Below are 17733 nucleotides of genomic sequence, written 5' to 3'. Positions count from 1 at the left end.
CTGACAATGGCTAGGAAAGAAAAGAAAATAGTTAGTTTGAAAGATACCGAATATACCAAATATGTTCTACGAGTAGTATCATCTAACCAAAGAAGAACAATGCACAATTGTTTTTTCTGACAGTGTCTGATTTCTTAAAGAAATATTATTTAACTTCAGTCCAATGATACTGACATTTTTTCTAGCTTTACTGCAGACATTCTAAATCTTTCAATAATATCAAATTCTCACTGAAAATCATAATTTATTCTTCTTTTGGAGGTTCTTCTTCTTCTTCTTCTTCTTCTTCTTCTTCTTCTTCGAACTTGATGAGATTGCTCATAATCCACGTAATTAGAAGTATCCCTTATGTTTAACATAATATATGTCTGTAAGCAAGTTAATTACATCTGAAGCTAGGTCAAATTATTTATAATTTACAGTTCATATTTATTGTAATTTATCGGTACATGTCGTAGAGAAAAGTCTGTAAAATTGTAATTGTTTGCTTGTTACATTGTTAAAATGGATCAGTATTTGCACATTTGTAATTTTACCTCCATGAAATACATGTCAAATCTATTTCCAACAATTTGTGAGAAAAATATCTGTAATTGTGTCGCATATTTGCAGAATAATAGAGTGAAGGAAGGAATTAAAATGCTACGTCATTAAGGTACTAGTACACACTACATAGCCTATGGTTATGTTCTTCAAATTTTTACAAAATTTGTTTTTTGTGGAATTGAAATCTCCAGTCTTTGCTGTTTTTAAAAATATATAGTTCTATGTATTTATGTTGTATAATATGTGAGTTATGCCTCTTTAAATGCCAGTCTGCAGTATTTTTAAATACCTGAGGGTATGTGGCATTCTACAATATCAAAACATTGTTTCGCTTAGGTTATTTTCTCTTTTATTAAAGGAGTAATTAATTCTGGGGTGGTAAGCTTTGTCTTATACTCCCTGGTTATGTTATGTTATGTTTACTAACCAGTTTGTTTTGATGTAATAAAAGAAAAAAAAAAATAGGTGGTAAAAATCAGCTTACTGCTGCAAGAATTCATAAATTGCGGAATTATTTTGGGATAGCTCTAAGAACATCTTCAATACAAGTAATGTCGAAGACTATATGGTCATTCCTTTACCATATAGCTTCAAGTAACACCAAACCGCAGCATCACTATTGTCCTGTAGGTTCAGAGAGTTGGTATTCCTACCAAGAAGCCCTTGCTAACTACAAACATTAGGATGGCCTGCCTGCCAATGTCATAAAGAAGATTGAACCAGTGTATGAAAGCTCACACAACTGAATATGCTGGAAAAAGTCTACATGGTTTGACTCAGAACAACGAGTCATACAATGCTACCATATGGAGACGAGTACCCAAGGAGATGTTCATCGTACTGAAGACACTGGAACTGGGAGTGTATGATGCTGTTCTGCATTTCAACTGGGGACCTACAGTAGAAATAATAGTGCTAGAAGAATGCTTTATAGAACCTGGGAGCTTCAGTATGACAGGAGTCGAAAAATCTACTGACCGTCACCTTATCGCAGCAAAGCAGCAGGGTGCTCCACAGCAGGAGCGCGACGAAGATACCTAAGAGGCAGAAAAAAAGCTCAGCAAGACAGGAATGAAACTAGAGAAGGCACAAGTTATGAGCCAGGAGGTCTTTAATCTGTGACTTCAGTTTTATTCATTATATCGTTAGTAAACATAGGTATTCTTTGAAGTGAGTTTTCTCCATTGCTTTTTTTTTTTTAATACATTTTCTTGACTTCAAGATGTACTAACTCGATTAGTTCTTGACATAATTCCAAGATTTTTATTTAAATTAAACCTAAAGTAATAATTTTTTTCATTTCATTTATTGTATTCCACAAATCTTACATTAGCAATGAAGCTTTAAGATGTGGGACAAGTCAAATTTTTACAAGATTACGATTACAATTTTTACAATTTTTTTTACAATTTCAATTTCAATTTTTTACAACTTTTGGCGAGATGTAGTGAGATGAGGTGAGGCCGAGGATTCGCCAACAGATTACCTGGCATTTGCCTTATGGTTGGGGAAAACCTCGGAAAAAACCCAACCAGGTAATCAGACCAAACGGGGGTGAAGTGAAGTGAGGTTGAGGACTCGCTATAGACCACCTGGCGTCAGTCCCAAGGCTGGGGAACAACCTCGGAAGAAACCAATCATACCAAATGGGTGATCCAATCCAAGCCCGAGGGCAGCTACGGATCAACAGACCAGCGAGTCTGCCGACTGAGCTACATCGATCGCTCTACTAAAAATATACAGTACATAGCCAATCAGATTATTAAATTTACAAACTCAAACGATTATTCATCAGCTGAGCTATAAAGTATAATACATAGCAAGTAAGTTAATTCAATTTAAAGGCATAAACAATTCAATCAGTTGAGATATACAGAAATTGATAATACATATCATGCAAATTACTTCAAATTACAAGCATAAACAATTCATCAGTAGAGCTATACATATTATTATTCCATTTAAAGCATATTATACAAGTCATCAGCCAAACTATTCAAACATATATAATACAAAGTAAACAGATTAATTCATTTTACAAGCATACTTTCGTTAAGCTATACAAAATTGTGCAATTCATATAAAGTAGATTAATTCAATTTACGAGTATAATCATAAATAATTCATCAGTTGAGCTATACTGATCACTATTCCATTTACAGCATACACAATTCATCAATTGAGCTATATAGACTACTATTTATGTATGTCTGAAAGTAAAATCTTAGGTTTCTGTTAGACAGAAAATTTTGAAAAGTTGAATTAATTATTCATATATATATATATATATATATATATATATATATATATATATATATATATATATATATATATATATATATATGTATATATTATTTTATTAAACCTCATGTTTGGATACACCTAAATTTTTCTTAGTGGATTTTACTTCCAGCCATAGATACATGAAAAAGAAGTCCAATAAAAATAATCATCACTCTATGTTTATTTATAAAGGAGTTATGACTCATTTAAACAAACCTTGCATTAATTAATTATTTTATTAATTATTCATCAATAATGAAAACAATACTTTTGTAAAAATTGAAATCGCTCTATCTTTTCCAGACTAAACCATGCCTAAATTATGAAATGTTTTTAAAGAAAAGAACAGTTTTTTTAGTGTGTACTAGTACCTTAATAAACAAACAGAATAATATAATACTAATAAAATTACGTAACTTTTAATAAATGGCCTAAGTTAACTTACCACGTATCATTTCACCGTTTGGCATTTTGTCCTAATGTCTTCCTGGTTTATTCACTTAACAGTAAAGAAAAGAGATCACCAGAGAGAGTAACAGATTAACGTGAGTGTTCTAAGATTCCTCAGTAACATTTCGTTTGTTTCAGGTATAAACCATGGTCCTATAACGGCGGGAGTTATTGGTGCTCGGAAACCTCATTACGATATTTGGGGAAATTCTGTTAACGTTGCATCCCGCATGGAAAGCACAGGAAAAGCAGGTTGCATACAGGTACGGTATTATTTCCTATGCAGTACTGAAAGATGTTGCTGAATTGTGTTCTAAAAGCAGAGGGCTGATAACCTAGATAATATTGTGGATATATTCCGCCTGGTCCAAGTCCCTCTTGCAGTAGGCAAAGATGCTGCTACGTAATAGATTTTCATAGAGCACTTTGTTACACAAGCAGAACAATCCGCCATTTTGAATCCCAAGGTCAAGGCTATATAACAGTTTTAACATGAGATCATATGAGGTGTGTAGTTGCAAAATCAGATACATTACTTTTTTTTTCGGAAATGAGTTAATGCTATATTTCATATCTTCATATGATTCTATAACTGCTATAGCACTATTATACTCCAAAGTCAGATAGATCACATGGATTTGTATGATGAAAGAATAGTATTGGTTGCAAATCCTTGATTCCTTGCAAACATTTTTCCTTCATACTGAAAAATTATGTTTTAGTGATGTACCTGATTTTGCAACTAAACACCTCATATGTTAAGGACAAGATTATGTATGAAAATAATTGATTAAATGGCTATCTTACTCGTGTTAATTATGTAAGCATGTGTGGCTTACAGCTGTTACGGTGTTACTTGACACCATCCTCAGAGCCTACTAGATCTCGGCGCTATCTCAACTTCGCTGCCTGTTGTGTGGGTGCGTTCGTGTGATAAAGAGTTGTGTCAAATAGTGTGTGTGTTCTGAAATTGAACTGTATGTTGAGAATTTGATTGTATATTTCATATTTTTCTAGTGTGTTGAGTTTTTGGTTTTCGGGTTGTATGTGTAGGATTTCCATGTCTGTATTTATGTTATTGTATGTGTGGTTAGCATTAGTTATGTGTTCGGCATATGTAGATGTATTGTGTCCTCTGGTTATTGCTTTAATGTGTTCTTTGTATCGAGTTTGGAATGATCTGCCTGTCTGTCCAATGTAGAAACTGTCGCAACTATTGCATGTGAGTTTGTATACGCCTGTGTGGTTGTATTTATTTGTTTGTGTTGTTTGTGCGTTGAGATGTCTTAGTAGTGTGTTTTCTGTTCTGTATGCTATGATGTATTTCTCTCATGCAATAGTTGCGACAGTTTCTACATTGGACAGACAGGCAAATCATTCCAAACTCGATACAAAGAACACATTAAAGCAATAACCAGAGGACACAATACATCTACATATGCCGAACACACAACTAATGCTAACCACACATTACAGACATGGAAATCCTACACATACAACCCAAAAACCAAAAACTCAACACATTAGAACAATATGAAATATACAGACACACTAAAACACACCCCAATCAAATTCTCAACACACAGAACAATGTCAGAACACACATACTATATTTGACACAACTCTTCATCACACGAACGCACCCACACAACAGACAGCAAAGTTGAGATAGCGCCGAGATTTAGCAGGCTCTGAGGATGGTGTCAAGTAACACTGAAACATCTGTAAGCCACATATGCTTACATAATTAACACGAGTAAGATAGTAGCCATTTAATCAGTTATTTATATTCAAGTGTTAAAAGTAGTGGTACGAAAGATTCAACTTGGATTATGTATGCATTTTTTTGATTTGGGGACAGTAAGCTTTCGCTATAGATACCTGTGAAATAAGCAAATACATGGTAAAGTAAATTCATGTGAATAACTTAAAGTTTGTAAAAATATTATAAATATGAAGTAAATTAAATCCTATGTGTATTAATTTCAGGGAAAATTAATCAAGAAATTAGTTTAAAATATAAAGTAAAATAGATCCTATGTGCGTTAATATTTAGATGAAAATTAATTAATTCAGTAACCAATTCAAAAATATAAAGTAAAGTAGCTCCTATGTGGATTATTGTTTCCATGAAAATTAATTTATTACAACATTTTAAGTAAGGTAAATAATATGTCAGTTAATTTCATTTATTTTATTGGGTTATTTTACGACACTGTATCAACATCTAGGTTATTTAGCGTCTGAATGATATGAAGATAATGCCAGTGAAATGAGTCCGGGGTCCAACACCGAAAGTTACCCAGCATTTGCTCGTTTTGGGTTGAGGGAAAACCCCGGAAAAAACCTCAATCAGATGTTAGTTAATATTTCAATGAAAATTAATAAATTAATTTAAAGTTAGAAAGCAATTACAACTAAGAAAAATAGAGCTACACATGGAGACTCGAAACCTCGAACTTGAGACTTAAAGACCAGCATTTTAACCACTATACTATGAGTGACAAAAATGAATTACTCTTTATATCTAGTAGTACAGCCTGCATAAATGTTTCGATGAATACACTTAGAATCCTCCTACAGAATGCAAAAATTGAAATCATTTCATTTCTTGGAATAATTCACCATAAAATATGTTGAATCATACTTACATGGCAAGGGTAATTATTTATTGTTGGAGTCCATCCTTGCGCCTCGAATTTATGAGCCACTTCTTTCTTCTTTCTTTGACAGCTGGAAAAACTGTAGAATTTATAGACTCCGTGTATACTAGGCCTATTATTTGTACAATTTGGAGCCGCACAACCAATCATTGCGTAAAATTAATAATGCAGTTTAATGTTTAAAACTGAAATGCATCCACATGTAAGACCTTCTACTTTCCGTATTGTTGTTTCCGCCACACAGACGTCACATCACGTCATGTCATGTTACGTCGCGTCACGTCACTCACTTGGGATTCTTGGGATTCAACATGATGGATTAGTCTTCTTGGGTAATTTGAGTGCTTTAGGTTTTCACATGGTACTGCCGTTTCCCCTACTGATATTACCCCATTGATTTACTAATCATCATAATCATAACGACTGGATAATTAATTACTTTTTTTTAAAATCAGAAGTATAAATTCATTAATAACTACAAATCTTCTGGAATTATCAAATTAATTTTTTAGAGTATCGGAAATGTTCATATAATCTCAGTAATACACTCTGAGCATATTCCGAATCTCAGTGCTGAGCAATCAGATGACATCATGGTGTTCCGAATTTCAACGATGGCGTCACTGATGCTCCACCGGTGCCATCAGCTTGCAGAGGTGGTGGCAGTCTCCTTCAGCCACCATCAGTGAATCTGATTGGTTCTTGTATAGGGCAGGAATTAGCAGACGAATGACATCGTGCACTGTTGTGTCATGGCGGTGTGTTCTGCTGTATTGTTTGTAATGAACATAACATAAAAAAAATATGTTAATGGATTATGAACGAACATGTCAACGAACCAGTTATTACTACTGCTTCAAGAAATAAATTGTTTATGCTCTCTTTTTTTTGAGCGAGATGACAGTATGGAAATTTCGCAAAATCTTGCTAGCGTAGCACAATAACAACTTGTACAGCCGCCATGATGGCCATTGAACCTTCCAGCAGTTTTGTTCCTATTCCACTGCAGCGTGACGTCATTGATGTCCACCGGTCTGGTGAGATTCGGAATACGCTGTCTATGAGTTTATTTTTATACGTTGTAAAAATATTGTATCTCAATTAAAAAGTAGGCCTAATATGCGTGCATTACACTTGTGAATAACATATATAAATTTATACTAGGGCATTCGATAAGTAATGGCAACAATGCTTTAAATCAGTGCTCCTAGTGTTGGCCACTGAAATCTTGTCCTATGTAATACCGCGCGATTGTTTCATAAATTTGCAATATTGAAAGTCTCGAAGTATCCATATTTTGTAAATATAGTTTCCAATTTGTAATAAACAATACAGCCCTAAAGGTACTAACAAATGTGCTTCATAAATATCCAACTTAATTTTCTACTTAACCGTGCATTTCATTACAAAACATAATATATGACCATAGATTTTCTATTCATTTGAGTGTATCCTATCTCCCCTATCATTCTGCAGGGTTATTTCACTTACACTCTGTATATGAATATATTTAAAGAAATCTTTTCATCATTTGTGAGCTGCCACAAAGGAAAATGGGTACATTTAGCACAGAAATGTAATTACAAGTTCATTTAACCATTGGTTTTGTTTTGTCAAATGAAACTGCTGCACATACAGAGATGCAAATACATTTCTAGATCAATAGAAATATACAAGTTTAGAGCGAAATATGTCTAAGTAGAGTAATGAACTTAGATAGTTTCGTTTCGAACACAGGTGATGCTTTAATAGACCAATTGATCCTTTCAAAGCAGATGAAGTTACACATAGAGTAAGAGGAACTTGGAACTACCGTCTTAAATGTCTCCTATACTATTACCACAGTCTAATATATACAGTTACGAAGCTCAATATGTAGTAAATATGCGTCCATAAATAGTTGCTAACCACTAGGATCGCTAATATCGTTTCATTACAGACAATGCGAAATAGTACGGGCACAGTTTATTGTTCCTAGCACCCTCACAACTTAAGCTTCGTGACTATATACTAGACTGTGCTATTACTGTTATCGACGAGCTGTTTTCCCTAGTATTATGGATTTTATTAATTTGTCCTACAGAATAATCTCTGTAATGTTGACAATTAATATTTGAGTAGAAAAATTCGCTCCGGAGCCGGGGATCGAACCCGGGTCCTTGGTTCTACGTACCAAGCGCTTTGACCACTCAGCTACTGAAGGAGGAAGATTCGATCCGGTGCTGTGGATTGAATTCGGCGTAGCTCAGTGGTCAGAGCGCTTGGTACCGGTATGTGGAACCAAGGACCCGGGTTCGATCCCCAGTGCCGGAGCGAATTTTTCTCCTCAAATATTAATTGTTTTCCCTAGGTTTTAAGAGTATACAAGAGTTCACAAATCTAGCCTATAGAGAATGCATATTGATTAGAAAATGTTAAATTTTTTAATGGAATATTAGTAATAAGCATAGGAGAAATTAAATAAAATAAAATTGACCTCTACCGCATGTTTCTAATGCAAATAGTTAACAAATTAGATGCCTGTACGATACAAAAAAGAATGAAAGGAAGTGCTAATGTTATTTTATTTACTGCAACAACAATAAAAGTGATGGTGAGGCTCTTCTGTTGTTATTTTGCTTCCTCCTCGTTTTATTTTTATTGGAGTAAGGTGTGATGGATGTTTAGTAAAGATTGTATTTATCAATGCTGGAAAGACAAATGTAATTCCTAGATATGGTGAATGTAGATGAAATGAATAGCTCTCTTGCAGTTACATTAAGTTTACTTACGCAGTACTTTAAATTAATGCATTGTACAGATACTTTATTTACATTAGAATTAAACTAAAATAATAACAATATAAGAACATCACCACCACTTTCTATTGCTTTTGTTACTGCAGTTAACAAAATACTCGTAACATTACCAATTTCGGAGACATTTCATCTGAACGATGAAGTTTATTGCTGTATTTGACTATTTACGTTGGAAATAGGCCTACGCGATAAACATCATTATTTTTTCTTCTAATTTCTGCTATAGTTACGGCTATTGTTCGATTAAAGAAGAAACATTTTGCGCTTCAGATACTCCTATTTCTCATTAATATTCATTCTCTATACTAGATTTGTGAGCTCTTTTATGCCCTCAAATATAAAGAAAACAACTCGTCGATATCAGTAATAGTAAATGAGATATTCGAGGTGGTAATTTAAACATATTTGTATATACTGATGTTTTATTAGATCTACTGTTATTAAGTATAAATATACTGTATTATACCCACTTTCACAAGAAATAATAAAATTATTCTAAGCTTGAGGTTCCTCATATTGTAATGAAAATTTTGTGAAATAATTGACTCAGTTTTTGGGTAAATTCGACATATTTTAATTCTACATGTCACATATGTACTTATTTAAAATACTGAATTACAATAAAATTAAAAATAAATGTTAGTTTTAAGAAAAAACACAGACAAACATTTCTATTTTAGAGATTCCGAAAACCATCTTGGGTTGAAATCTTGTAGTTAACTTTCGGTAGTTTCATTCATTCATTCATTCAGTATTATTTATTTATGTTATCTGTCTATTTAGTTATTTATTTATTTATTTATTTAATTATTCATTAATTTATTGTATTTCACATCCCGCTTCCCAATGTGTTGTAAAATCATTTCTGTATAGTCTATAATATAACACTCATTTCAATTATATTACTGAAAATGTATTGTTAGGTCGTACTATATATTTACTTAACATAAATTACCTACACTTGCTTACTTACAAATAGCTTTTAAAGAGCCCGCCTTCACATAAGCCCGCCATCAGTCCCTATTCTGAGCAAGATCAATCCAGTCTCTACCATCATACACCACCTCCCTCAAATCCATTTTTATATTAGCATCCCATCTATGTCTCGGCCTCCCCAAAGGTATTTTTCCCTCCGGCCTCCTAACTATACTCTAAATGCACTTCTGGATTTGCCCATACATGTTACATGCCCTGCCCCTCTCAAACGTCTGGATTTAATGTTCCTAATTATATCAGGTGAAGAATACAATACATGCAGTTCTGCGTTCTGTAACTTTCTCCATTCTCCTGTAACTTCATCCCTCTTAGCTTCAAATATTTTCCTAAGCACCTTATTCTTGAACATCCTTAACCTCTGTTTCTCTCTCAGTGAGAGTCCAAGTTTCACAACCACAGAACAACCGGTAATATGACTGCTTTATAAATTGTAACTTTTTAATTACCTCTAACAGATCAGAATATTTGATATTAAATATTTAATTAAAATATTCTGAATTATGATTTTAATTCCTAAATTTTAATATCTCGCTGTGAGTAATAAATAAATTAATGTCTGTATTATAGATTTATATACTTAAATAGTATCATTTTGTAAATTTCTTTAAGACATAAAATTTCAGTAACCCACTCAGATTATATAACACAATTATGATTCACTATGTGCTTGTATTAATTTTAACTTTTTTTCTTGCGTCTAGGTAACTGACGAAACGACTGCAATCCTGAAACATTTTGGTTACGTTTTTGAGCAGCGTGGATTAGTGTCTGTGAAAGGAAAAGGGCAACTGATGACGTATTATCTTATCGGCAAAGGAGGCTCGGTGCCTCCAAATCCAGAAACAAACCCCGACATTGCAGATGAAATGAAGAGTAACTCGGACACAAATCTAGAGGAGAATGAAAACCTGAAAATAAATTCGGAAGCAAATAACGAAGTTTCTAACAATCCTGGTCATAATAATACCGACGAAAATGAACCGGTTTCCATACCTAATAACCCTGGAAGTGACTCGATTCCAATAGAAGACTGTCAACAGCGAAATCTTGGACATACTTTAGAACTTTCCGATGATTCTAAACACCAACTTTCATCGGAAGACACATCACCGTTAATAATAGGTTCAACAGCTGTTATCTCAGGTTCCAGTGAAACACATCTGTTAGAGAAATCAGATGCAGATGACTGAATGATATAATGTTTGTTAGGAATAAAACAGATTTATTGCGAAGGAATCGTGTCAATGCATACAGGGTAAACAAGCTACAGGAATTTTCTACCCAGAACGTGTTAAGGTAACGACGATTTCATTGAAAAATGTTCTATGGGATTATTTGCGAACTCATGTTTCACCATGTATCCTTGAGCGACAATCGTGTGGGACCATGTTTCTGATAAGGATGAGATTTGTAATGATAAATATTATATTTCTGGGTAAAACTTTTCCACATGGCTAAATAAAAACGTGCAAAGGCCTCTTATGTCCTTTTGTGGGATGACAGGTTACAAACAAATTTGAGTAAGCCTGTTTTCTTTGGCCATAAAAATTACTAATGCTCTTTTACACTAAGACAGGAAAAAGACTTAATTTCAAGCACTTGCTGGTTGTAAATAAATATGTACTGTTTGGCAGACTTGAAATAGCGTTTGGTGATAGAAGGGGTGGACGCATTACTAATTCGTTATGGTCATAGGCTCAGCAGATGATTGTTGTAATTTTAAAATGCAGAAGCCTATAACGCCTAATATTTGTGTAGAGTTCGTTAACGGAAAATTCCGTTAAGTCATTGTAAATGTTTTGCAATGTTATAAAGAATGTGTTGTATATGTAAATCCAACGTGCTTTTAATACTTCTTTGTTAGGCCTATCGATTCGTTGGAATTTGAATGAATGTCATTATATGTTAGTGTGATATATAGTATAACTTATGTCCGTCGGCAGAAATAGAATCATACTTGCCTCTTAATGAGAAAAGGCTAAATTGTTCAGAATGTATAAAAGTGCATTCATTTTAAGTTATTTTAAATCTATTTATTTGGTATAATCTACGATAAAATTTTCATTTCAAATTGTGATGAAGTATTAGTTGCTCTTATAATGCTAAAACTCAAAATAATAAATAATTTTTTTATGAATATTGAAGGAATGCCTTAAGATGTGGAGGGTACCAATCACTGCCGATGGGCATTGAAAGAAATCTTAAATTTTAGTTTTCGACGTTCGTCTTATTAAATAAGATATAATGAATAATACATTGAAAATTATTTGAGTAGCGATGTCTCTAATCAGATGCTTGAAGTGGGTAATATGATTACTTTTAAAGAAAGTAGAACAAAAAGAAACAGAATTTAGTTTGTGTTTACTGATTTCTTGTTCTTGTGATTGGACCTCACCCCTGTTGCCGCAGGCATATCCCGAATAGCAATCGATGTTATTCAAACACCTATCCAGACAACTTCATTGTACATTGTGGATATAGCAACAAAACTATGTAAAAATATCGGTTACAATAATGAGTGTCTTGTATAAAGTTGTACAATTTACATAATATGAGACTATCTGCAGACTGTACAGTTGAACTATAAAGAGTGAATGTGTGACTTTCTTCACTGTATATATGCTGTATCTGTAGTCTACCTCGTGAAATTTGTCTAAATAAATTGAAAAAAAAAAAATGCGAAGATGAGGTTTCTGTTCTTTAAGTTACATGCTGGCTTAACGCGTTTACATGGACTAAGTTAATTGCTTAAATTTAAGCATGCTTCATTTTCAGTTAAAATGTTTGTAATAGTTAAATCTCCGAAGAAGAATATTTGTAGTAAGATCTTTGAACAGATGGGGTACAGTTTTGGTTGTATTTGCAACAGATCGAAGGTTTTAAGCACAGTTTTATGACAGTGATGAATATTTTTATTAATTACGGGTTCCATTATGAAAATTATCTCTTTTTGCCTCAATTTTTTTTTATTTGAATGACCGAAAATATTTGTAAGAAGATATATATTTTCCTTAGTTTCCTGGGACATGAAAACAGTTTATGTTGCAATATTTATACACATGAGTCAGTTAAATCGATCCCATAGGCTACATACTAAAATAGTAATATTCTTGCCCATGTGATTTTTTTGAATAACAGGTTTTGCCAATATAAACAAAATATAGAACTTAAAAGCAAAAAATAAACAGTACGGAATTTACTTTATAAGTTTAATATTTGATACAGTAATTCTCGATAAAGAAATTGCTTCATATCTATATTTATTGCATTTTTTAGAATTGAGATGAGTTCATGATTTACTCATAAATGGATTTTCTCATAAATTACATGTCATTTTTAATAAATTACAGGAATATCGCGAAAAATATTAAAATCATTTGCTATCTTATTTTTATTAATGAACGTATTTGTACTTGAAATTAAAAAAAAAAATGAAATGTATTTACTTAACATTGACGAAAGTATGCAAGAATTCAGCAGAGAAATTTGTTAAGATCATTGTTTGGAATGATCAGAAGCGAAGGAAAGTAAAGATGTTATGGGCTTTCATAACTACACAAGTAAATGTTTATACAGTGTGTAAAGAATGAGAACCGACTTCTCTAAATTAATATTATATCATTACAGCCATCGGAGCAGCTTAGTCAGCTAAGGTACTGGCCTGCTAATCCGTAGTTGCGCTCGGGCGTGACTTCGATTTCCGTTTTGAGTGATTACCTGGTTGAGTTTTTTCCGAGGTTTTACCCAAGGGTAAAGTCAAAGTCAATTTATGGCGAATACTCGGCCTCATCTAACCAAATATCATTTCACTATCACCAATCCCGTCGACGCTATCTAACCTAGTAGTTGATACAGCATCGTTAAATAACCAAGTAATATATCATTACATTAGTACGTATAAACTATTTAATTTCTTATACTCGCTGTGAGAACATATCTAACTCAGATTTTTCAGTTTAAATCAGAAAAACATGTTACTGAAAAATACGTAGACTTGTCTGCTACGTAGCCTTTCAATGAATTCATAATACCGTACAGAAATGCTAAGCCCTACAACCCCGTATATTAGGCCTAAATATAAAATATGTTTTCTACTTTTTTTTACAGTATGTTATCATTCCATAAGTAAACCTCTTCTTCGCATACCTTGTAAATTACAAAAAGGCGTGGATGTTTTTAATTTATTAAGTTTTTAGTTAATAAATACCATTGTGAAATGCAGTCATTATTTACCACAGAAGACGCGAGAAGATATAGGAGTAATAGTCAACACATGAGAAATGGAAATAGAAAATGTTTGAAATTACTGACGAAGCTATGTTAAACGATCCTGCTGAACCTATATACTACTAGTAATCTAAAATTGTTGGAAACTTTCCTATATTTTCCACGCCTCATATGGTATATAGTCTATGTAAATAATTTATATAAAATAAGTACAAAAGATAAATTTAAATAAACTCTCAGATTTGTTCAACTGAGAAAATTTGTATAGTGAATTTGGGTATCTCATTCAATGATTACATAGTCACATTTTATCGGGAATACTATAGTTTCTTCTTTGTTTAACTCAACATGCTGAAAAATAACATAATCATAAGTTTAATATGGAAGATATTTGCCACTGTTATCATGCTGACGATTGAATATGTAGATAATAATTATTGTTTAAGGATCTATGGAAAGAAAGCGACATTAGCTGTGATTCATAAGATTTATATCATCAGTATTATAAATTCAAAGTAATTCAGTCTCGAAGTAGGCTATATGTTTTATTTATTTTTATTTTCAAAACATTGATATACAAGGTGATTCACGAGGATTTACCGTCCTTTACGGAGCTTATTTCCGAAGACATTCTGAGCAAAAAAGTCATATAAACATGGGTCCCATTCTCAATATTTACAGAGTTACGTTTCGTTATTGGAACGCATTGCTGTGAACGCGTGATCTTGGTCAGCATGCAGTCAGCAGCCAGCGTGAGCGTCACGGAAATCAATTTTTAAATCATGTTTTAAAATGTGTTGTAAACTCTCCAAGACTGTAAATTAGGATGCAAAATTGAACTGCAAATAATTAAATCGGTGGAAGTGGTGTGATTTGTAATAATTGTTGTGATAAGTGCGTAAGAATAATGTAATTTTCTAGTTAAAAAGAGAAAATGATGTCTGTACGAAGCAACTAAGGAGTTCACAGCACATTTTTAGCTTTATAATATTACCAATTAAAGAAATGATACTTCTGAATGGTCCATTCTCTATTTGTATTATTCTTTTACCTTCAAACTAAGGAAAAAACGTATTTTACAAACAACTTTAAATTATTGCAGTGTAGGCTTTCACGGCCGGAGTCTATAGATGTAGATTCATTTTCCGGGCTGAGAGGCCGTGGTCTATTAGTTGGTTTTATACCAGACGTTTCGTCTGCAACTGCGGCAGACATCTTCAGTGGAGTGGTATCCGAGGTCGCAAGACTCTTCTCGGCGTACCTGAGGCAACTGATCCTGTGTCTCTCAAGCTCAAAGTTGTTTGCCCAAAGGGCAACCTGTTTTAGGGTCTTACATATGCCCTCTTCAGGTTACGATGTTTTGTCTGTAGCGACAGTTGAGGCGTGGTCCCGGCTAGGCTTCGCTCGTTGGACTCTCCACGGGTCAGCGTCTTCTCCGCTCACACCAGGCTGCTGCGTTGGCCTTGGATGCTGTTATCTTGCAGATTTATGTGGCTGGATGAAGCTGTTGTCTGTGTTGGTTGTGGTTTACTTTTGTCGCGCGGCCCTATGAAGGGCCGCTGTTGGTTGTTTGTCTGTGGTTGGTCGTGTCACGTTTCAGTGGTGCTAGTGATAGTTGTAGTTTGTTACCCACAAAGTGGTGAGCAACTTGTCTGCGTAAGAGCCGTCTTGCTGTCTGGTTAGCTGTTGCTAAAGTCGATCGTCTTGCCTTGGGTTGGGCGTCTGTCGTGAGGAGTGAAATTGTGAACATCACAATTTCATCTCGCAGTCTGTTGATCTGTTGGTCGATGTAGCTTTCTATTTTCTGCATTGCAGAATTTAGAGCTGCTGCTACGATTTGTTCGGTGTTAGTCTGTGTTGGTTCCGTTGTTGGTTCTGTCGTGTCGGTCGTTGTCGGGTTTACCGCACTGGCGTACGATATTCCAGGTTTTGGTTCGGGAAGTTGGATTGGACTGGATTGTGAGGGTTTAGGAATTGGTGGAGGGATCTGTTGGGGTGTTTGAACCGGGATGTGGGTTGGAGTTTGTTGGGTTGGGTTATGTCGGGGGTAGTTTGGACAGCGTGCTTGGCCCGTATAGTGGGTATCGCTCTTGCAGCTGGCGCAGAACTTGACTTGGTTGTCTGGTGGGTGTTTGCAGTGGACGGGATTTTTTCCGCAAGTGAAACACGTCTTGTCGTTTCGGCAGTCGGTTTTGTTATGTCCATACTGGGCGCAGTTCTGACACGGTCTGTGGAATACTGTCTCGTGGGCTGGCTCGACTTTGTAATTACGTCCGGCTATGTTGATTCCACATAGAAGTTGGTCGGCTGTGGTCACGTCTTGTACTATGAGTCGAACCATCTGCGTCGGCTGGTTAGTCTGGGCGGAGGTTATTCTAGAGATGCGCTTGATTCCAGGGAACTTTTCCCGTAGAATCTGCAACAAGTCGTCCTCCGGGATCTGGGTGCCGACATTCTTCATGACGACACTGATCTCTCGGTTTCGTGGAAGTCTTTGTCCTTGGTGAGATGGTGTATGGACGATGAAAAGTTGTGCGGACGGTCCAAAAGTTCTGGCCGGTATGGCTTTAACAAATCGTTCCGCCTCGTCAATCGTCGGGAAGGTAAGTGTCGTCGTTCCTGTAGAGTAGGCCCAGTATTGTCTCGGAGTTTCCATGTTTAAGTTGTTCTGTCTTATAAGCTTCTGGATGAACAGTGGGTTATTGTTGTCAGTCGTGTGTCTAGTGATTTTCACAGTCGTTCTGCTCTTGAGTCGTTCACTTGCGGTTGTGGTGTCTCGGTCTGGTGGTGGTGTGGGTGCAAGGGAATTCTGGGGAGCAGGTTGTGGACTGGGCGTGACCTTCTCGGCTGCCGTGGTCGAACCGGCGCTCGCGGTTGGTCGAGTCTTCTTCTTGCGCCGTGACTTGGCGTTCTGCCAGTCTTGGTCTACCTCTCCTTCGGATTCATTTGAACCTTCAGAAGAGGCAGATTCACTCGTGGTCCTGTGTCTGGTTGTGCGGGCGTATTTATAGTGCGGCCCGCGAGCCGCACTATAAATACGCCCGCACAACCAGAGACAGCCCCCCAAACTGCTGCCAATAATGTAGGGCCCCTTTCTCAGCGCCCTAAGCGCAACAGGGGCAGCAGAAAAGCCACCAAGGCTACCACGGTAGAGTCCATCTCCGCCCCTGTCCCACCGGCCCAGCAGGAAGCTATTGCAAGCACCTCGAAAGGCCCGACCGGTCAAGGCGCGACCTTGGACCAAGTTCAGCACTTTGCCGAGGCGTTGCAATTAGCAAACCCTAACCTCCCGCTCGCCCCAATCCTAGAAGGATTAACCAGAGTGATAGTTCTCCTTATGGAGAATCCTATGTCTGCCCTCCCGGAGATATTTAAGCTCCTAACCTCCCTCGTTTCTCTCAATGGCCAGACGAAGTGACGGAGTTGCTAGGATGTGTATATGGAACGCCAGGGGCCTTAGACATGATAGACATGAGTTCAGGGCTTTCCTAGACGCTAATAATATAGACGTAGCATTTATAACAGAAACGTTCCTGACATCCCAAGTAAATTTAAGATGCGCGGGGTTTAAAGTCTATAGACAAGATAGAGCGGGTAGAAGAGGCGGAGGTGTAGCGGTGTTCGTTCGTTCTACGATCGCGCACTGTGAGTATCTCCTTCCCCAGCTAGCGGCATTAGAGGCAGTGGCTATTAGAGCCTACATAGGCAGACTCCCCTTTCTGCTTATGGCAGCCTACAGTCCTCCGGGCATACTAGATGAACGCGATTTA

At 35.7% G+C, this 17733-nt stretch overlaps 1 protein-coding gene across 4 annotated transcripts in view; it reads left to right on the top strand.

The window, feature by feature from the left end:
* LOC138710896 (adenylate cyclase type 3-like) overlaps positions 1–17733 on the top strand; it is a 780256-nt gene that overhangs the window by 733844 nt on the left and 28679 nt on the right. The window contains exons 19-20 of one of the 4 annotated variants that reach the window (XM_069842084.1): positions 3418–3542; positions 10438–11867. The exons of the other annotated variants lie outside the window; for them this stretch is intronic. Of the exons in view, the coding sequence (XP_069698185.1) occupies positions 3418–3542; positions 10438–10926 (614 nt within the window). The 3' untranslated portion in view covers positions 10927–11867. Of the gene's footprint in view, positions 1–3417; positions 3543–10437; positions 11868–17733 lie in introns of those variants that run through there. 4 annotated transcript variants of the gene reach the window in all.

Source organism: Periplaneta americana, chromosome 12 (genome assembly GCF_040183065.1).
Source record: "Periplaneta americana isolate PAMFEO1 chromosome 12, P.americana_PAMFEO1_priV1, whole genome shotgun sequence".
NCBI lineage: Eukaryota > Metazoa > Arthropoda > Insecta > Blattodea > Blattidae > Periplaneta > Periplaneta americana.
Note: the sequence above shows the minus strand (reverse complement) of the source record. Positions and strands in the feature narration are given on the sequence as shown.